The sequence below is a fragment of the Trichechus manatus genome, unplaced genomic scaffold (assembly GCF_000243295.1).
Source record: "Trichechus manatus latirostris isolate Lorelei unplaced genomic scaffold, TriManLat1.0 scaffold00019, whole genome shotgun sequence".
NCBI classification, from domain to species: Eukaryota; Metazoa; Chordata; class Mammalia; order Sirenia; family Trichechidae; genus Trichechus; species Trichechus manatus.
Window position 1 is genome coordinate 23089621 of NW_004443955.1, and position 21970 is coordinate 23111590.

General features: G+C 46.0%; 1 protein-coding gene across 2 annotated transcripts in view; it reads right to left on the reverse strand.

Annotated features, from left to right (window-relative positions):
- The window catches only part of SLCO3A1 (solute carrier organic anion transporter family member 3A1), a 348535-nt gene extending 327269 nt beyond the window's left edge, over window positions 1–21266 (reverse strand). The window contains exon 1 of one of the 2 annotated variants that reach the window (XM_004372670.1): window positions 20916–21266. In XM_004372670.1, the coding sequence (XP_004372727.1) occupies window positions 20916–21095 (180 nt within the window). In that variant the 5' untranslated portion in view covers window positions 21096–21266. The remainder of the gene's footprint in view (window positions 1–20915) is intronic. The other variant, XM_004372669.2, reaches the window with a different exon arrangement.
- Between the last annotated feature and the right edge of the window lie 704 nt (window positions 21267–21970).

A 21970-nucleotide genomic window follows, 5' to 3' on the forward strand; every position in this document is an offset into this window, starting at 1 on the left:
GTCTGGTGGAGGCCTTGGTAGCTGTGGTCCATTGGTCCTTTGGACTAATCTTTTCCTTGTATCCAGTTCTCTTCATTCTCCCTTGTTCCCGAAGGGGTGAGACCAGTGGAGTATCTTAGATGGCTGCTTACAGGCTTTTAAGACCCCAGATGAGCAGCCGAACTCTTAACCACTACACCGCAAGGGTTTCTGAGTGATAAAAGTATTAAGTTTTTATATAAAATGGCTTTATTTTGTGACAATGCATACTGAAGTATTTAGGAGTAAAGTGTCATAATTTATATTATTTACTTGAAAATGGTTCAGCAAAAAAAAAAAAAAGTGTGTGTGTGCGGACAGATATGAAGCAAATATGCCAAAGCCTAACAATTGTTTGATCCCAGGTGAGTAAGTACATGGATGTTTACCATACTATAATCTCTATTTTTTGTTTTGTTTGACAGTTTGTAGTATAGAATTAAAAATAAAACTGGGGTTAAAATGTTCCCTCTATCTTCCAGGGCTGCAAAATGGCTCAGATGAGATAAGCTATGAAAACACTTTGAAACCCACTAAACATTCCCCACATGTAAGATGGCGCTGTACTCATTTTTGTTTTTGATGAGAAAATTGAGACCACCGTAAATAAATGACTCCCCAACCACAAGTCTTATTTTTAATAAATATCAAAATGTTATTCTTGGCAACCCCTGTGGAACACTTTTTGAATAAGGTAAATGTAGTTTTGTACTAAGATTTTGAAAAAATGACCATGTGTTGGAAAAATGAACACTTATCAGAGTGTCTATTCACACGGGCACAGAGTGGTTTGTAATTCTATGGCAGCTGTTACAGCAGAATTATTACATAACGGCCCTTGTTTTTGAGTGGATGGCTGTTCAGAGCAAGACAGCAGTGGAGGGCTGAGCGTGCAGGTAACAGTGTGTGGGGATTCGGGCCCCGTGACCGGCAGCTGGTTGTATATAGGTTCATATTGAGAGCAATCATATCACTTGCATGTGATATTTTGTACTCACTGACCTAAAGAAGAAGAGAGGGACAGATAACACTGTGCAGTTCTCTGGTGCCAAGAGTCATTCTTAAGGACCCTTACCTTGTTCCTCAGTAAAAAGAATAAAAGAAAAAGGTGGGGGGGGGGAGCTTCTCTCACAAGTAGTAACATGATAAAATGATATCAAGACACCAAACATGCCTAAGCAGTCTCCATTCAGCTGCAATTTCTTGAGGAGGGGGTGTATGAAGTACATTCATTTTTCTCATTGCAAGAGAAGGATTTCAGAGCAAGCTAGACTAAGCGACTAAGGATCAAACCTTATTTGTGTCAACTTGGGCAAGGTATTTACTTCTCTCAGCCTTAGTTCCCTTATCTGTAAAACAGAAATAATAGCAGCTACCTCACAGGGTTGTTGTGAGTTAAAATCAGGCCATTTATGCACTGCCTGGCACACAGCAAGCCTTCAAAAAATGTCAATTCCCTTTTTCACAGAGGTTCCATTTTGACTCCTTCCACATCTGTGGCCATCTCCTTTAATGTCATCATCCCATTTTATAATTCTGAAAAGCAAACCTACAAAGTAATGAGAAATCTACATCTATATTAGCAAAACAGAACTGTAAACAATATACTAGACGAAAACAGGGAATGAAATACAATGGAATATTATACAGTCTTCTAAAATAATACATTTTTCACTTAAATTTCCATACAGAATCTCACCCTTCTACTACCTAATAATAAACAACAACAAAAAAAACTACTTAAACAGAAATAAAATAAAACAATCACCAGCCAAAAACAAACAAGAAAATGAGCACATCCCAGTGTCATAAAACTCAAAAGGTGCCTGCCAAGAAAAGTAAAGGAAGATTCCAGAGCAGAGCCAAGAATACAGTGTGGAAAGGCTCGTAGCCCTGCATCCATCACCCTCAGGAAGATAAACCAGTGAGTAAGTAAAAGTACTGAGAGTTCTCATTAATAACACCAGACTGGAGAAAAACAACCTGAGTAGGTATCCATACATCCTCTTATGATTGGGGAACAGAGGAAATATCCACTGAGGAGAAAAAGCTGACACAGAGGCCAGGAACGTGGTGCCGATTCTCTCTGCCGGAAGGAAGTAAAGGCTCCAAGAGTACACGTGAAATCCTAGATAAGGATTTCATTTTACTTGAATCCATAATCAACGCCCATGGAAGCAGCAGTCAAGAAACCAAACAACATATTGCACTGGGCAAATCTGCTTTCAAGTGTTGGAAAGCAAAGATGTCACTTTGAGGACTAAGGTGTGCCTGACCCAAGCCACAATATTTTCAATCACCTCATACACATGTGATAGCTGGACAGTGAATAACAAAGACCATAGGAGAACTGATGCCTTTGAATTGTGGTGTTGGCGAAGATATTGAATATACCATGGACTGCTGAAGAACGAACAAGTCTGTCTTGGAAGAAATACAGCCACAGTGCTCCCTGGAAGCGAGGATGGCAAGACATCATCTCAAGTACTTTGGACATGGAAGGACCAGTCCCTGGAGAGAGACATCATGCTTGGTAAAGCAGAGGGTCAGCAAAAAAAGAGGAAAACTCTCAACAAGATGAATTGACACAGTGGCTGCAACAATGGGCTCAAACATAGCAACAATTGTGAGGACGGCCCAAAACCAGGCAGTGTGTTGTTCTGCTGTACAGAGGGTCACTATGAGTCAGAACTGACTCAATGGTACCTAACAACAACATGTTATATATAATTTTGCAACAACAACCACCTATGTGTGCATATGTGTACATAAATATGTAAATATGTACATGCATGTGTATATATATGAACACAGGTGTATATATATATAATAAAGCAAATAAGTATCACAGAATCTGATACTTGTTAGACATAACCAATCACCTCACAGGATTAGTTTTCTTGGTTTGAAAACTTAGGGTCATAGTCTTGTGGGACAACTTGGTCAACTGGAATAATACATAGTTCATAAAGTTAATGCTCTACATACCTAGTCTGGTGCGTAGCGTCTGAGATCTTAAAAGCTTGTGAGAGGCCATCTAAGATATAACTATTGGTCCCTACCAGTCTGGAACAAAACAGACAGAAAACCCAAGGTTCAGAGAAGAAACTGGTCTACAGGACTAAGTATCTACATGAAGCACGGCCTCCTCTACCCTGAGACCAGAATAAGTAGGTGGTGCCCAGCTACCACTACCAACCGTTCTGATCAGGCCCACAATAGCTGGATCCTGGTAGAATGGGAGAAAAATGTGGAACAGAACTTCAAATTCTCAAAAAAGCCATGCTTCCTAGGCTCACTGAGACAGAAGAGATCCCTGAGACTATTGCCCTGAGATATTCTTTAAGCTTTGAGCCAAAATGATCCGCTCAAACCACCTTTTAGCTAAATAGCAGGTGAGCTTATAAAGTAATGAATATCACCCTTGAGTACTGCACTCTTTTAAAAAATCATCTATATGAGACCAAATGATCCACAAATACCCTAAAGCATAGATAAGAAGATTGAGGGGAAGTGAGACTAGGTTAATAAGAATGAAACAAGGAGAACAGAAATAACGAGAATGCTGATACAATCTGAAGAACGTAAACAATGTCACTGAACAATAGGTGTGGAAAATGTTTAATGGAAACCTGTTTTGTTGTGTATATACTTCTAATGAAAATATAATAAAATACTATTAAAAAAAAAAAAAAGAACCCAACATCAGTCATGATTATTTCTGAATGATAGGATTTGGAGTATTTTTCTTTTAATGTTGCTTATTTGAGTGTTTCTTTATTTTAAAATTCTTCATAAGAACATCTCCTGTTTTTATAAAAAACAGTAAGGTCATTCTTCGTTAAAAAACACAACACGAGAGAAGAACATCTGATGTTACAAAAAAGTGACCACAATGTTTTAGAGGAACAGCAGGTTCCTAAACAGAATGTATAGTGCGATGATCCAATGTTATTGTAAAAAAATAATAATAGAAACGTTTACTGCAGAGAGGCACTGGCTAAGCACTTTGGATGGATTACCTCATTTACTATTCACAAGAACCATTTGAAGTAGGTTAAAATATCACCCCCATTTCAGAGTTGAGGAAACTGAGAATTAGAGATGTAAAGTAACATGTCCAAAGCCACAAGGCTAATAAAGAGCAGAGGTGGACTCAATGACCCCAACACCCACATGCTTCACCACTCCGTGGTGGTCTCAGCGGTCGTGTATGGATGCAGGGGACAGAGAGAGAGATCGAAAGGAACACACCAAAATGTTGACAATTTATATCCAGGTCTATTTGTTTGTTTGTTTGTTTTATTGCTGAAGTGGATAATTTGTTTTTAACGTGAGTGGTGCAAACGGTTAACACACTCAGCTGCCAAGTGAAAGACTGGAGCTTTGTGTTCACCCAGAGGCAGCTCAAAAGAAAGGCCTGCCCATCTACGGCACTTTCAAAAAATCAGCTATTGAAAACCCTATGGAGCACAGTTCTACTCTGACACACGTGGGGTCGCCATGAGTAGGAACTGACTGGATGGTAACTGGTTTTTATTTTTAATGTAACTCTGTTTATCTTTTTCTGCCAAATTTTCAACAACAAATATATTACTTTTGTAATAAGTAAAATGGTAATGTCTCTCTATTAAGAAAAACAGCCAAGAGACTTGAACAGCCAAGCTAGTTCAAGTCAGTGGTGGAGCCAAATAGCATGACCACACAGGGCTCAGGAGCCAGCTCAGCCAGGACTCAGATCAGCAGCCCATCAGCGGGCAAGTCCTGGGCCTCCCGGCCTGACTCCACACACCCTCTACACGGGCTGGAAGCTGAAAGGAAGCATCATCAGTAAATCCCCCACCTGCCTCCAAGTGCCCAGGTCATCTGGGGCCTCATCTCAACAGCCCGTTAGCTCTGCTCACAGGAGAACTGCCCTCTGGGTCTCGGGATGCTCACATCACCACCTACTCCAGGGAGCAGTGCCCCTCTCCAAAGCTTGTTCTCAAGGGGAACAGAAGGGAAGTTTGAACGGCCTCTATCCAATTTTTAAACTGTAAACTACACTCCCGCTTTTTGTTTGGAGACGTTTCCTGCGTGTGAACACAGTTTGTTCTTTATCAGCTTTAAAGTTACGCAGAACTGATACATCGAAGGCCAAGCTAAAGTGTTAAAAAAAAAAAATTCAGATATGACAGGATCTTTCCTAATTTTAGCTCATCTTGCAGAAATCTAATTTGCAAGTAGTTCAAAAGAGAGGTCAAATAGGGAAGGGTCCTTGCATCTTCAGGGCAGTAGCCTGTACGTGGGACCTACAACTCCCCATCCCCCACTGCTGCCCCCATTCTGGTGAGCACAGCATTCCAGGACAACCAGCTTCTTTCTGCCCCTCGGCCACGTCATGCAATGCAGCCATGCTTGCTTCTAGCTGCGTCTGAGGATACCCCTGGTGCAGCTTCTGCTACGTGTCAGCAGACAGGCTCCTAGCGGCATTTTACTGCACTCCTTCAAAGTTGGAGGGGCAGAGAGATGATATCTTGCCAAGAGAGGTTCCCACAGCCCCCGCGCGGCTGGCTGGAGTAAAGAAGCCATGGTCCTAGCCCATATGCCCGGATGTGTGGCTGCAGCCCCGTGTTCCCAGCCTGCCCTTCTCCACTACAGACTTCCCAATCCCATCACCTCTGAGCGCTCCCTCCCCAGCCAGCCTCTTACCAACAGCGCACCTACCATCTTGTTACCCTCGGATCTACCTTAACCAAGGTTAAGAAAAACAACAAATTTGCAAAAGCACCCTTCTTTTACACTTCCAGCCATAAAAGCTATACCCATTTGTCAGGCGTATCACCAACACCACCTCCCTCCTCAACTGAACATTTTGCACTCAACTGCTAACTGAAAGGTTGGCAGTTCAAACCCATCCAGCGGCTCCGTGGAAGAAATGCCTGGCAATCTGCTTCCGTAAAGAAAGATTAGATAGGAATCTTAGGGGCCAGTGAATTTAAGTTAATGGAGGAGGAACCACTCAGAAAAGGAGGGGGAGAATGGTTGCACAACTCAAAGAATGTAATCTATGTCACTAAATTGTACATGTAGAAACTGTTGAATTGGTGTATGTTTTGCTGTGTATATTCTCAACAACGACAAAATAAATAAAATTAAAAAAAAGAACAGAGCCAAGAAAACGCTAAGGAGCAGCTCTACTCTGTTGTGCATGGCGTCATTGTGAGTCAGCGCTGACCGGACAGCAGCTAACAACCACAACGTCAGATACACACTGTCCCATGTAACACACCCAGACTAGACTCGAGGCGCCAAGAGGGCCGAGCTGCTACCTGGCGAGGACCTGAAACATTCTAATGAATAGATAATTAACTAAACATTTATAAGCATGCCATCACCCCTCCCAGGATACATCAACTCCATGAGGGCCGAGAACACACCTTACTCGACTCTATATTGCTGACAGCGCTGGAAGAAGTTGTCAAAGTTAATTAGTCTGGCAGAGACCAAGCTGAAGTCTTTGAAAAGGAGCCTGTGCTGAGAAATTCCGAAAATCATACAGCTCCCACCCGCACCAAACATGGAGATGAATGAGATGAGAATGTAGCTGTCTGGTCCTAAAGTAACAAATACCTGGGCAAATCTCAGGCTGGCTGGCACCATGCAGAGCAATAAAGTCCCTTTCAGTCTCAAGGAAGAGGACTGGGCTTCAGAGAAGAGACAGAACCAGCTGGAAATTTTACCAGGCCTAGTTCCTGCTAAGGACTCCTGGGCTGGAGGGACAAGAGAAATGTACGCACACACATGCACACGTGTGTACACACACAGACACGTGACACCCACTCATTACTCTTTTATATGGCACTTCCCTCACTCGGCGGTGTGACAGTCAGATGTGACTGCAGAGAGCCTGCATTCTGTCCCTACATTCAGTTGGCCCAGACCAGGGAAAGAGTTTGTTCAAAGCTACTCAGTAATTCAGTCAGGTTCATCTGCACAAGCCTATTCACCGCTATGGAGCCCTCGTGACACCATGGGTAAGAGCTCAGCTGCTAACCACAAGGCTGCAGTTCAAATCTACCAGCTGCTCCTTGGAAACCCTGGGGGGCAGTTGTACTCTGTCCTGTAGGGTCGCTATGCGTTGGGATCAACTCAACGGCAACGGGTTTGGTTTTTAACCGCCACTATCACCATCACAGAGATAAATATGGTTATCTTCTTACAGAAAGGAAACCAGGATTGTTAAATCAAAACCAGTTGCCTGCAAATCGATTCCAACTCATGGCAACTCCACGTGTGCCAGAGCAGAACTGTGCTCCACAGGGTTTTCAATGACCGATTTTTCAGAAGCGGATCATCAGGGCTTTCTTCCAAGACGCCCCTAGGTACACTCAAACCTCCAACCTTTGCGATTAGCAGCGCAGCACGTTAATCATTTGTATCGCCCAGAGATTTCCTCCAGAATTATTAAACCAGAAACAAACCAAAAGAAAACCCAAACCATTTCCCGGAGAATCAATACGGGTTCATGGCAAACTCACATGTGCAGAGTAGAAATGCACTCTATAGAGTTTTCATGGCTGTGACCTTTCAGAAGCAAATCACCAGGCCTTTCTTCTGAGGCATCTCTGGGCGAGTCTGAACTATGAATCTTTCAGTTAGCAGGGGAGAACTTACTGGCAACCATTTGCACCAAATGGGGACTCCTCCAGGTTAGGTGGCAGCATTTTTTCAAAGATTGAGCTTTTAGCAATAATGGCACTCCCCGCATTTTGCAAAGACTCTCCTACCAATACCCCATAACCCTCTCGCTCAACTCAAAACCCTTACGAAGTCAAAGAGTTTGCTTTTGTCTTTTTTGGTACCCTCAGACCTTTAAGGTCATTTGTTCTTTTATCTTCTCTGGTTTCTTCTGTCAGAAACACCCAGAGGAATGCATTCATACTCATCCACCCTCCTCACCCCTGGGTCCATGTCCATTTCACAATCAAAGGATAAACTTTAAAAGTCTATACTATCTGTCATATCTTTCTATACATAAGGGAGAAAATATAACCTGATTTTGGTCTACCATCTGAGATAGTAATGCCACTCAAAGAGAAGGTTTAAGTGAAACATGAAGACTCCACCTCTGCTCCCAAAATAAAATACCACAGAGTTCAGAACTGGTCCAGGACATCAGGAATTAACATATAGTCCATGGTGAAAGGTGGCATTAGATCCTTAAGGCCTATAGGGGGCTGAGAGCCCAGCCGCATTATCCACTGGATAAGAATAGTGGGAACATGACAAAGGAAGGAGCTGGAAGGACACACATAGCACTGCTCCTGGCACAAGGCTGGCACAGCAGTCCCACTCGAAAGTGACCAGGGTCTTGAGCATGCCGTCACGGAGATCCACTCTGCTGCTTGTGACATCCTGCCAGGGCTGGTGAAGTGTGGCAATGATGGGGTCGGGCCAGAGGGACCCGGCTTTCTGCACGGGAGGGAGATGAGAATGAAATTAGCAAACAACTAGGAGGCAACAGGCCTGAGCTGACATCTGAGCTCACCACCCTTGGCCACCACAGCGCAGCTCACTGGGCGCCAAGAAAAAGTGGCCACAGAGGCTACAGACCTGAATACAAGAACGTCAAGCTTCCTTTTCTGGGTTCTAAAATGTTTCACTTGTCTCAGTGAATAGTCTCCCTGGTAGCCATGGGTGCCATGTGCTCCCCCGTTTTTTGTAATGTCAGTCTTGTAACTGTTACTTGTAAGTGGCAAAAGCATTCCCCAGGGGAATCCAAAGGATCAGAAGGCAAATAAGGAAAAATGTGTATATTTTTATCCATTTACTAGATTAAGAATAGATATCATTGCTCTATTAGGAAACACTGAGTTTGTAGAAAAAGAAGAAAGTTTTAAAAGACAGAGAGAAATAAGTGATTTTTTTCCAGTGCTCACTATAACATTGTTTTTATTTATATGTTTATAATCATTGTTATCAATAATAAAACTATACATTGTCTCCTCTTCCCACTGCTTACCCACTTACAAAACAATCAGTTGCCATCAAGTGAACTCCAACACCTGGCAACCCAATGCATGTCAAAGTAGAACTGGGCTCCATAGGGTTTTCAGTGGCTGATTTTCTGGAAATAGATCGCCAGGACTTTCTTCCAAGGCGCCTCTGGGTGAACTGAAATCTTCAACCTTTCAGTTAGCGGCTGAAGCCGTTAACAATTTGCACCACCCAGGGACTCCTGTTAGCGTATTAAACCCAACTGCCATTGAGTCAATTCTGGCTTATGGTGACCCCACATGTGTCAGACTAGAACTGTACTCCATAGGGGTTTCAATGGCTGATTTTTCAGAAGTAGATCGCCAGGCCTTTCTTCCAAGGCACCTCTGGGTAAACTCGAACCTCCAACCTTTCAGTTAGCAGCCAAACGCATTAATCATTGGCACCTCCCAGGGACTCCATTTGCTAGTTAATGTAGGCTGGCTGTAGAGAATAGGGCTGCATATTTGGACGAGCTGCTTAATTCTGTGCCCAGATTTTCCCTACGATGAAACCAACCAATTCAGAGCTTCCATACTATCATCTTTAAAAAGGCCTAAGAATGGTTCTTGCGTACAAACCAACCTGGAACACATGGACGATGTGCCTACTGGATAACAATCCCACCTGCATCTTCAAATGTTTAACGGAGCGGCATTTGGATTGCACTTAAGAGCTGCTGGTTCCATGCGCCACTCAGAGCTAGGGTGCAGCAACATGGACCTCCCCATCTGCTCCCATCAACTGCAAGCTGCAAAGCTGCAAAACTGTTTGCTGACTTTGTGATCTATTTATTTGCATCTGCGTGGTTGGCAAAGGTAAACGCAAGGTGCTAATTTATGGGGTTTGTGTGTGTGTGTGTGTGTGTGTGTGTGTGTGTGTTGTGTGTGTGTGTGTGTGTGTTTTGTTTTGTTTCCAAAAGATATCCTCCCTTTAGCTGGCTTGGGAATATGCTGTTGGCGTGTTAAGCCTCCCAACCTACATAGTATTTACCAGCACTAGGGAAGCAACACAACATGCTACATAAGAAATCCCGAGCCTTGCCCTCCATCTTTTCCATAAAAACAGCAGACGCCTATCTAAAGCTCTTCTACATCTATTCCAACTGGTCTAGGTTCCTTTAAGACTTTTCTTCCTGACCCTCATCCTGGCCAAAATATAAGCTCTTTACCTCTATTTCAGGCGGCTGGAAATCTGAAATTGGCATGTAGTGTGCTGTGCTGTGTGTGGCTTTGAGAAGATGATGGTGTAATGTGCCATGATGAACACATGCTCGTTATGCAAAATATCCCACAGGACAAATTTCGAGTATCCTTATAGCAGTGCTTTGGGAAAAGAAATGGTCAAAAGATAGTGTCCATCTTTCTCAATATGGGGACAACAGTGGCTCAGTGATAGAATTCTTGCCTTCCATGCGTGACACCTGGGTTCGATTCCTGGCCGATGCACCTCATGCGCAGCCACCACCCGTCTGTCAGTGGAAGCTTGTGAGCTACGATGCTGAACATGCTTTAGTGGAGCTTCCAGACTAAAACAGGCTAGGAAGAAAGCCCTGGTTATCTTTCTTCAAAAATCAGCCCATGAAAACTCTATGGATCACAATGGTCCAATCCACAACCTATTACAGAGATGGCACAGGAATAGGCAGCATTTCATTCTGTTGTATATGGGGTTGCTATGAGTCGGGGGCCAACTCGATTGCAGCCAACAATAGCAGTACTCTCTGCTGTTTGCTCACAGGCCAAGTTCCCAGAGCCCCACTGAATCACATGAGCTGTGTCTGAAGCAAACCTTACCTGAGGCCATCCCCCTAACCATGAGAGCCGTAGTGACCACAGACCCCCCGGTGAGCTTCACGGACCGCATCCCAAAGGAAAGAAAGCTGGGGCTGAAGTAACAGCCTAGTTCCAGGATGGGATCTCCAGGTGGCTCTGTGGATCTACCTTAAACAATCATCTGACCCAAAAAGCCACCAATGAGATTAACTAATCAACACGATTCTTTATTTCACAGGTTGGATCATAATAATTGAATCTTACATAATAAAAACATACGGGTCTGTGCTACTGAGAAATTTTCATCTTCATTAAGGGAAAATGCTTAGCAGAGTAAACACAAGATTTCAGGTACGGTATTTTAAAGCTTATATAATAAGCCATAGGGCAGCTTTCCAATTTCAACTTGCTTATATTCAAGGTGGTAATTTCTCATTCTAATCAGCTGAAGACTGGAGAGCCAACTCAGAATGGGAGAGCAAATCCAACAATTAGCGACGGAGGGTGGTCTTTTTTACAAAAGTCTTTTCTGGAGGAGACAATAGCCATTCCCATGAATATTTTACAACAGTCTTTAATTGAAAAACACAATTGCGACACTGTTCTCCCTACGCCAACCTTCCAAGGCAGAAACAGAGATAAAATAAACATGCCTACCTTTCTCAAGTTCCTGTAGTTGTATGTACAGTGATTCGGGGAGTAGTTTGCCCACCATACATGGAGCTCCTGGGTGGTGCAAACGGTTAACACACTCAGCTGCTAACTGAAAGGTTGGAGGTTCAAGTCCACCCAGAGATGCCTCGGGAGAAAGGCCTGGAAATCTACTTCCAAAGTATCAGCCATTGAAAGCCTGATGGAGCACAGTTGTACTCTGACACACATGGGATCGCCGTAAGTCAAAACTGACCCAAAGGCAACTGGTATTTGCCCACCATAACTCTTTCCCAGAACTATTTGTTGAAAATCTGCTCAAGCCCTGCCTATTTCTGCTAACTCGGCACAACCTAAAGCTTGGGTGACTACGGAGTGAGAACCACAACAGGCTTTAGAACTGTTCAAGGGCTACCTAGGCAGCCAGGTTCATTATCTGAAGACCCCTCCCACGGTTCACCTGGCCCGACAAATTAGAATCTGCCACCCAATAGAGACCTCACCAAGTGAGTGTGGATGGATGGAGGGAGGGAGGGATGGAAGGACAGATGGAGGGATGGAGGGGTAGAGGATGGACGGATAGATGGGTGGACAGACAAAAGAACAAACAACATCTCCAGGGTTTTGAATGGACTCTCATGATGGCACAGGAACAACCTTCAGGGACTTGGACCTTCTGCCACATCCTAGAGCTATGTCGTCACACCGCTGCTTGCTTGGATGGATCTATGGCCATAACCTGCTCCCCAGAATATTCGAGGGTTTATGGTAGAGATTTTAACAAAAAACAAGGCTAAGGAAACAAGACAGCCTCGTTTCAGTCCGTTCTCTCTTTGAATCCGTTACCAAGTAACTTAAAATGCCACTTGGGATATTACGTCCCAGAAGAGGATAGTATTGGAGAGGTACCGCCTTTGTATTTATGAAGGAAATGATGAATGGGAAGTTGGAAGGGTGGGCTCCTATTTGATTCTTTTCTTCTCCCCCTCCTTTCAAAACGAAGGATTTGTAGCAGCCAATGTTGCCTTTTGCTTTTAAATATTTTCCATGCATGTTGAGAGGAAGGGGTGAATGAGACTTCTGTTTAAAATCCAGGAAAATGCTGCTGACCAAGTATTATATCTTAGAAACTGAAATAATCATTCCCTGTTTGAAAAGGAATGTCCAGTCATTTGAGAAACAGCTGGATTGCTGACCACATGTCCGTTAAAAGAATCAAGCTATCAAATCCTCCATTAGTCAGGGCTTCCCTTTTCAGAGGGGCTTGATGTAAAGCCACAAAGAAGAACCGAAATAAAGAAGTTGGGAAGTCGAGGCCTAAACCCCTCCAGTCTAGCCAACCGCTGCAATTCTGTCCACATCAGAGGAGCGTTTCCGCTCCGCATGTTGTCACCGGAATGCCCAGAACAGGGAATTCCGGTCTTGCTTACTCTGTGACTGTGACTGCAGAAGGTTCCATCCCCGAAAGCTGCCACAGGTACTTCCTCAGAGAAGTCCACACAGAACCAGCCGGGTCCAGGGCTCAGTGGTCCCCGGGTGCACGCGCTCTCTATCGTAAAATCCGTGGCATCTGAATGTGAGCCTGGGTCTCCCCTAAAAGACACATTAAAACCTGATTCACTGAGAAGAGCTCTGTTCATTCGCTGCCCTTGCCAAAGGCAGGTGTGACCACAGCAGGGGCAGGAAAGCCACTTCTAGAAGGAAAGATGGAAGGAGAATGGTGCTGGGCAGAGTGGTCCTCTTAAACAATCTCTGCAGAGGAGATGGACAAATCCTTGGGACAGCAGAACGGGACTGTGTCAAGAGCTCCGCTGCTTTGCAGGAGAAACCAAAAAAAGGTCAACCTCGGACAATGCCCTACAAACATGCCTACCAAGGCCTGCTGAATACTGACAGAGGACTCAAGGTGAGCACAGTGGACGCAGCGTGAGACCTGAGCCCCTGCAGGCAACCAGGGCTGAGCTCTGAGGTCGAACGTCTGAAACAAGGCTGCCTGGAGGACAGCATATGTCCATAGCATATGCCCCTTTCCCCTCCCCCTTCCTGGGACCCCAGGCTCTCTTGAAGTGGCCACTCAGTCTTTCATGCCAGTGAAGCAGAGCAAGCTACAAGGGCCCAGATCTGACATATGAAACAGAAGCCCAGGCCTCACACAACATCCTAAATCATCAGGTCCCTGGGAGGGACTTCCACGGGTGCCGAGAACAATGAGTGGGGTTATATCATTATTATTAAGGCAATTACTGAGTATTACACCCTATGCTAAACACTCCATCACATGTCCATTTGTTTAATCCTCTCACCCATCTGTAAGATAATCAAAGAGCCAAATCAGTTGCTATCAAGTCAATTCCAACTCATGGCAACTCCATGTTTTCAGAGTAGAACTGCTCCACAAGGTTTTCAAGGCTGTGGCCTTTCGGAAGCAGATGGCCAGGCCTTTCTTCTAAGAAGTTTCTGGGTGGCTCTGAACTACCAACTGCTCAGTTAATAGTCAAGCATTTAACCACTTGTGCCACCCAAGGACTAGCTTGTAAAATAGGCTCTATCAGTATTTGCATTTTTCAGGTGAGGAGATCGAGGCCTAGGTAAGTCAAGTCACCAGGAGCTAGCAGGTGGCAGGGCCAGACTGAAACCCAGGTCTTCTGACTCCAAGTTCAAGGCTCTTTTCACTGCCCCTCAGCTGCCTGCCGCCCACTCACAGCCACAGACCAGAGCAAGAGATCCTGAGGGCTCCTCCCAGAGGGAGGCACCCAGGGCACTGGCCCCTCTCAGTCATCAGGACATTGACTGCAAACCAATAAATATAACCATTACTATAGTGGGTTCCTCTCCCACAGGGCTACTGATTTTTATAGCATCTTTAAGATGGAACAGACTGCTGTATTTATAATAAACAAATAAACAGAACTAGCAACTGGTGCTTACTTATTTCTTGCTTTTGAAAACTTTTTACCTTCCAGACAAAATGTTCCTGCAGAGTAGGAAACTACTAGAATGCAAAATTCACTAAACCGAAACCAAAGCTTGTCTTTGATCTTATTTTTCATAGGTTGGGGCTGCACAGTTATTACGGTCACAGTATATACGTAGAGGAGCCCTGATGGTGTAGTGGTTAAAGCGCTCGGCTACTAACCAAAAGGTCAGCGGTTCGAACCCACCAGCCACTCCAAGGGAGAATGATGTGGCAGTCTGCTTCTGTTAACGATTTACAGCCTTGGAAACCCTATGGGGCAGTTCTACTCTGTCCTACAGCGTTGATTTGAGTTGGAATTGACTGGATGGCAGTGGGTCTGGTTTGGTTGGGTGTATATATAGACCCATATAATTATTAATAATAATAGCTAGTATTTATTGAGCACTCGTTATATGCAAGATAGTGTTCAAAGTGCCTTACATGTACCTATGCTATGTGAGCAGGTACTATTATAATCCCATTTTTAAATGGCAAACTGAAGTACAGAGAAGTTAAGTAACCAGCCCAAAGTCACAGAACTGGTAAGAGGAGAACATAGAAATGGATCCCAGATCTTCTGATGCTCATCAATGAGCTCCAGGTACCACAGGCCCTTGCCATTCTCCACACAGGAGTTTTAACCATTTACATTGGCATTTTCACCATTAAGTTATACTGCCTCTCCCGTTAACGTACAAACATTTAGATTACCTATAATACACGTGTCTTCGAACCAATCACTTATCCTATGACACAAGGTTGATTATTCCACTTTTTTCCCCCTATTTATTACCTATTTTGCAGATGCAGAAACAGAAAACAAAAATAAATTAAAAGAGCAAAGATGGCCTAACGGAGTACCAAAGGCATTTCTGAGAAGGAATAAGATGTAGCCGAGACTTGTCTCAAGAGGAGCCTGAGTTCTAAATCTGTGTGCGGTCCATCCAATCAAAATTACCATCAAAATGTCCCTTAGTAACTCCAAAAAGTACAGCATACACTATTTGGTGTCTGCAACCCTGTACAATGACATGTATGTAAATATATAGTATATACAGTAATGTATAGAATATTATACAGTACATACGCAAAAAATAATTGAACAGTATTTTTACTCTACTTTGTAGGAAGACGACTACAGAACGATGTGTGTAGTTAAACCCATGCAAGTTAAATGTGTTTGTGATGTGATGTCAAGTTTAGGCAAACTGGAAGGAAGGCGCTATAAAAATGGTGCCTGTACAGTGTTACTGTCCATGACAGCAATGGGTGAGCACCTCCAGCAAGCCTGCCTGCCCACGGTGACCTGGCAGGCCGCTCTCCTCACCTGCCACCCCAGGGAGCCCTCCATAATCCAAGAACCACGGTCAGCCAGGCACGAGTCCTTGTTGCTCCCACAGAACCTGAAACCAACGCCAACTTCTGCCCTAACTCTTTATTCGGCAAATTATATTAACAGATTTGTTTTCCTTTTTCACAACGTACATCGACATGAAATGCAGCTGTATCATGATTTCTTGTGCAACACTACAACTTATTCATCCCCAGGCCGGTCTGTGAAGTGAGCTTGGTCCCTAACCAACGCCACCCCGAGAGGTCTCCTTTCCAAAGGCAGCGTGAATTCACAGACCCTGTAGCTCGAGCTGACTTTGCCCAGTGGTTCACCCATGACTTTCTGCAAGAGGAAACCTATCAAGCATAATACAGAACAAAGCCCTCCCAGCTATACACAAGATGAGCTGGAAATGCTGAGCCACTGATTAGCAAGGCAGAGCCACCGCGGAGACTCTGCTAGGATAATCTGAAATTGAAATGGGGGCAAGAGTTAACCAAATTCAGGAGACAGACCTTGCTCATTTACAAGGAATTCAATTTCTTTTAGCATTACACACAAGGGAAAGCCCCCAAAAAACCAAAGTTGTAGACTAAGCTGGTTGAATGGGATTTTTAGAAATAGGTTTTTTCCTAAATAATTATTAGCTAAACATTTTAAACCAAATTGTAAGGAGCAAAAAAAAAAATCAGGGTAATTTTATTTCTTACTACCTGGGGCTATACAGTAATTATGCAAATGGCAGAGAATTTGTCACTTTGAAGAACCATGTGTGCAAAACAAGTTGATTAAGTAAAATACAGTTGCCTTAGTCATCATACTAATTTGACAAGGTCTTTAAAAATGTCTTTCAGCTGTCTCCTTCTGGGTTAGGTATGCAAAAACCCATCTTCAAAATGATGCTTCTTTAGGAAATAAGTACAAATTAACGAATAACAAATCCAGAGGAGTTTGATTCACTCATCAACTGCAAGCTCCCTAAATGCTTTCAGGCCTAAAAAAGGGACTGTACAGCAGGGAGATGGGACTCTGTTAATCACACCGGGTCACCTGGCTCACTACTTTCTCACCACAACCCCATACTTATTTCTGCATGACTCTCAACAGGGAAATGCCCACCCCTGGTTCCTAGGAACTGTCTGTGAAAAGCCCCACCCAGCAGACTTGTTGTTAATTGCCATCCATTCACGGCGACCCCATGCACGAGGAACAAAACACTGCCCCATCCTGTGCCATCCCATGACTGGTTGCAGATCAAACCAGGGTGATCCATATGGCTTTCACTGGCTGATTTTGAGAAGTAGATCGTCAGGCCTTTCTTCCTAGTCTGTCTTAGTCTGGAAGCTCTCCCTGAAACCTGTTCAGCCTCATAGCAACATGAAAGCCTCCACTGACAGAGTGGTGGTGGCTACGTATGAGGTGCGTAGGCTGGGAATCAAACCTGGGTCTCCTACGTGGAAGGCGAGAATGCTACCATTGAACCACTACCGCTTCACACCCAGGAGACTAGACTGGCCTTTTAAAGAAAACTCAAGCCGAATGGCCCAGAGGTTTCAGAGGCTTTAATTTCCTGTACACACCCTTATCTCCTCTAGCCGTCAGTTATTTCATGACACAAACCACTGTATGCAGGGCTACCCTCCGTGAATGGCTTGCAACATCTCAGTGGGTCTCTACAAGACATGTGATAAGTGCACACAAAATGAATTTCTCTCTGTGAAGCTCCTGTGTGCCTGTCCCTTCTCCAAACAGTCCAAGACTTAAGCAGATGTTACATCCTTGCAAGTAGGTCAGCTCAGACCGGAGCCACCTAAAGCAAAGACCCAAGTAGAGGAAAATTAAACTGTATTCCCTGTTCGGCACACAATGACTATCAAATTCAGTGGGCCTCTCTTAAGGCTGAAAAAAATTATTTCACAGCCAGCCGCGTAGCTTAAGCGACTATGATAAGACATCCCTGTAACTGCTGATTATCTGAAACGTGATTTCTAGCTCAAGCATTCGCAACTGTAGCATATTTTTGGCACCAGATCCCACCTAGATGGCACTCGGATCACCTTATCCATATATTATCACGGGGTCCAGACATTGCCATCAGGACCAATGCCCTTCTGTACTCCCCTAGCAGGCCCCGGTACCCAGGCTAGAAGTTGGTGGTCTCCAGCCTAGCCTAATAATTGGTGGCCTTCTCATACACAGGGCTCCCTTGAGCTTCTTCCCCGAGCAAGTTCTTGAGAAAACACATGCGTGCGTGTACACACACACACACACACACACACAGTCAAGTCTTGCTTTTCAAAGTTTCTTCTCAAATCACAGGCCACCTCCAGCTTCAGTTCTTCCCTGAAGACACTGGCATTATTTTCTTTTTTTTAAGAAAGAGATGGGGGAATGAAAAGAATTCTCCAGACATAAAAAATGGCACCTGGGAAGACTACGTAAGAAGGTAAAGCTGCATGGACTTTTGGAATCAAATAGAAAATGCTATCATTTGCATAAAATTTGCAAGCATCCTTCTCTCCACAACCTTTGTCAGGTATCTGAAAATGCCTTATCAGAGGGGCAGGCTTCCTGCAAAGGTAAAGCTCATGGAAACAGACACCTTGTCATGAACCCCGCGTGTGAGAGCACTTCCAGAGGGAGGTTCTCAGGGTCCTAAGAAGAAAGCCATGATGAATGAAAGAGGACAAACGTGCCTCTACTGCCAACACCCTGCACGATGTTATTCCCAATTTATCCGCACAGAAGTCTCACATAGCTGAAGAAACAACAAATTTTTTTTTCCCACCTCCCAAGTAACAGATGAAGAGAAAACCCGGAAGTGGCCCAGAAGAGCTAAACCCAAAGCAGGCTGATTCAGTCAACCCTGGCAAGCGAACGATTTATTTTCATGAGGTGCAGATAACAAGGGAAAGTCGAGAGCAGCCGGGCAAAGCAGAGCCCTGAGCACCTTATGCCTCCACTCCTACTAATCAAAATGAATTCAATTTCCTAGGCTTGTCCTCTCCTGGGCCTCCATCTGTTCCCTGAGAGTCACCTGTTGACGCCTGTTACCTGACGCCACCGGAACCAGGCTGTTCATCAGCCAAGGTTGGAAGTGCCAGGCTGCCACCACCAGGTGGACTGAATTCCTCCTCTGCCTACCACTAGCCTGTTCCTGGATCAAAATCAACCTCCTATCTCCTAGTGCCTCCCCTGCATCTATACATGTACTTCCAACGTGTGCACTACCCGATGGGCCACTCCACTTCTTAACTCTCAAAAGAGCTAGGCTATTCAGCTGGTTGAAGGCACGCTTCATTTCTTTGTAAGCTAAAAATAATATCATGCCTTTATCATTCATGGTGTATAAAGTTCTGTTAGTGTTTGCCACATATGAATAATGCACTCTACTCAGCAAAACTGGTTCAAGGCGATGATATACTAATTACCTCCTCTTAAAAACAGACCTAGTTAGATATTACATGCATTCCCATATACTACAGCACAGACCCACAATGTTTTATTAATCTGTATTTGCATCTTAGTAATACATGTACTCATTTAAATATTTTAACAAACACCCTGTAAGGAAACTCTGAAAAAAACTGACCCCAACACACAGTTGTCCCCTACCCCCACATCTCCAAAGGCCACAGGTACTTTTTGCAACCGCACATTAGAAACTATAGAGAAAATGAGTGCATTTTATAAAACAAAATCTAAACAGAAAACAAAATGTGCTTTGGGCTCCCGGGTTCACAGGCAGCATACATTTCACGGAAAGACACAACTGAGACATGGATTTAAATGCCTTTCATCTCAGAAGTAGCAATGGAAATGCATTTGATTTTTAGAAACGCTGTAGTTCTGTCACCTCAGGAACCAAGCTGACAACGAAGACTCTAAGAACCAAACAACTGACTTCACCCAACACTGGAGACCAGGTGCTACTCTACTTCTCTCTGCCAGCAAGCTCTCAGGCTTAGGAGATTGTTTATGAAAGACAGAGGGCACCCAGCGTCTGGCCCTCATTAACTTTAACCCAAGGCCGGGAATGAGAGATTAGTGATAACATCAGGAAGAGCATAGTTCTGTCTCTGGATGTGGTTATCCAACAGCTGAAATCTTGTCCAATTCTATCTTCATCAAACTTGTTCTCTAACATTCAAAGTCTATATTTGATTCCAGTTTCAGGTCAATAGCCAAGTAATGATTTAACACCATCAACTCTGAAAAAATCTTTTCCTGTTTAGACAAGGTTGTCTTCAGTCTGGAAGTGGACTTTCTGGAACTCAAGTTGGGACTACCTGAGCAGGACAGGAGAAAGCAGCAAAGTAGTATTTGACAGTGCTGAGTCATTACAAGCTGTTTCTTCTGATATGTTATGCACCCATGGGCCATTTGAGCATTAAACTCCCCTTTCTGGAGTCAAATAAAATAGATGCACATTGTGTAAAATGATGAGCCGTTTGTGGGCTGAGAGACCACGGTGACGAATTTATCTTTAAGAGTGGCTAGCAAGAACTACACAAACTCGGCAGTTGTTCTCAGCGTACAGTAACTTTATCCCAGACGCTTAAAGATGGCTATTGGGGTACCGGGTAGGAATATTCCCCCCTGCTCTGACCAGGGCCACACCTGGCCGCATTTTACTCTAAGCTGTTAAATCCTCCCAGTAATTGGCGGGTGGAGAAACTGCTCGGAGAAAATGATGCATAATGGATTTGTTCTCCAGGCGGACGGAATGGGGAGTAGAGCACGCAGGATGCTAACTGGCTTTTCTTCCCATGTGCAGGTCACCTGAAAACCGCGATGCCTCGCTCTCGAAGAGAGCTCCTGAACTCACCATCTGGCTCTCGCTTTCAGGGGCGCCGGGGGGAGGAATGGTTTCACGCCCACCTGCCCGCCGCCTCTCCTCCCCGGGCACCCCCAGTGCCCGTCAGCCGTACGAGCTGCTGCCGGCATCCGCGGTCCCCGCCCGCTCCCCGGTCGCTCGGCAGCGCGGCAGCCCGGCCGGCAGCTCCCCCGGCGGCAGCCTCTGCACCAACTCGCCAACCTCCACGCCAGGCTGAGGTCAAGCCTGTCTGCCCCCAGCGCCAGGCGCCCCCTCCTCGGCCCAGGCGGCCGCTCAGGCGCGGGGCTGGGGAAGGGGCCCCGCAGCGGAGTTGGCACGGGGACTCACCAGGTAGGCGCCCACCGTGCCCTGCGCCAGCATCAGGGCGCACTCGGACACTAGGAAGATCTTGATGTTGGAGAAGCAGGACACCTTCTTTTTCTTCTTCTTGTTCCTCTGCGCCTCGTCCCCCTGCAGCTCGCCACTCCGGCCGCCGCCCGACGAGCCGCCCGGCTTCTTCCCCTGCATCCTTCCCCCGCCGCCGCCGCCGCTGCTTTCCCGCTGGCCCGGGGTGTCCGGGCCGTTACCGGGCGGGGGTGCGCGCCGCGAGGCCGCGTGCTGTCCCCGCCCCGAGTCCGGGGCGGCCGCCCCCGTCCTGCCGGGGGATGATAGGTGGAAGGCACAGCTCCTCGCCGCCGCCGCCGCGCTTGCCCCCTTCCTCCACCTCCTCCTCCTCCGCCCTCCCTTTTCCTCCTCCCCGGCTCGGGCTGTGCCAATCACAGGACCGCCTCGCCTCCCGCAGACGCCCGAAGCTGCCATCGCCCGCTTCCCCGCGCCCGCCGGCCGCGCCTGCCCTCGCCTGCCCTCGCCTGCTCTGCCCCCTGCCCCTGGGCCCCAGCCTCAGTTGCCGATGCCCGCCTCCGCGCGCCGCTCTCCGCTGCTCGTGCGCCCACCGAGGAGCGGGGGGAACCGGCCTGGGGCAAGGAGAGCAGCGCGCGGCGGAGCTGGAAGGGTAGGGCTACCGAGAGGGCTGGTGAGAACGGGAGCCTCGGTTAAGGGCGGGTGCCCCTGAGTGAGAAGGCGGTGCCCGGCCCCCAGGTGGCGCTGTGGGGTACCGGACGCCGCGGCGGCGAAGTGTGGTACTGCAGGAAGAACCCCGGACGGGGGATGGGGGTGCGGAGGCGTCCCCGCGGGGCCGGGACCTAGTGCTGGGTATCCGCGGCGCTAGGCCCGAGGGACGGTATGTTTCCAGAATACAGAGTACCTAGAAAGGAGTTGGTGCGCCCCCGCCACCTCAGCCCGGGTATTTCTGGGGACAGACGTTGCGCTATGGGGCTTGGGGAGGTGTCAGAGGTCAGAGCTGCTCGAGAAGTCGCCTAGTGGCCCCTGCTTCTGCTTCCCCT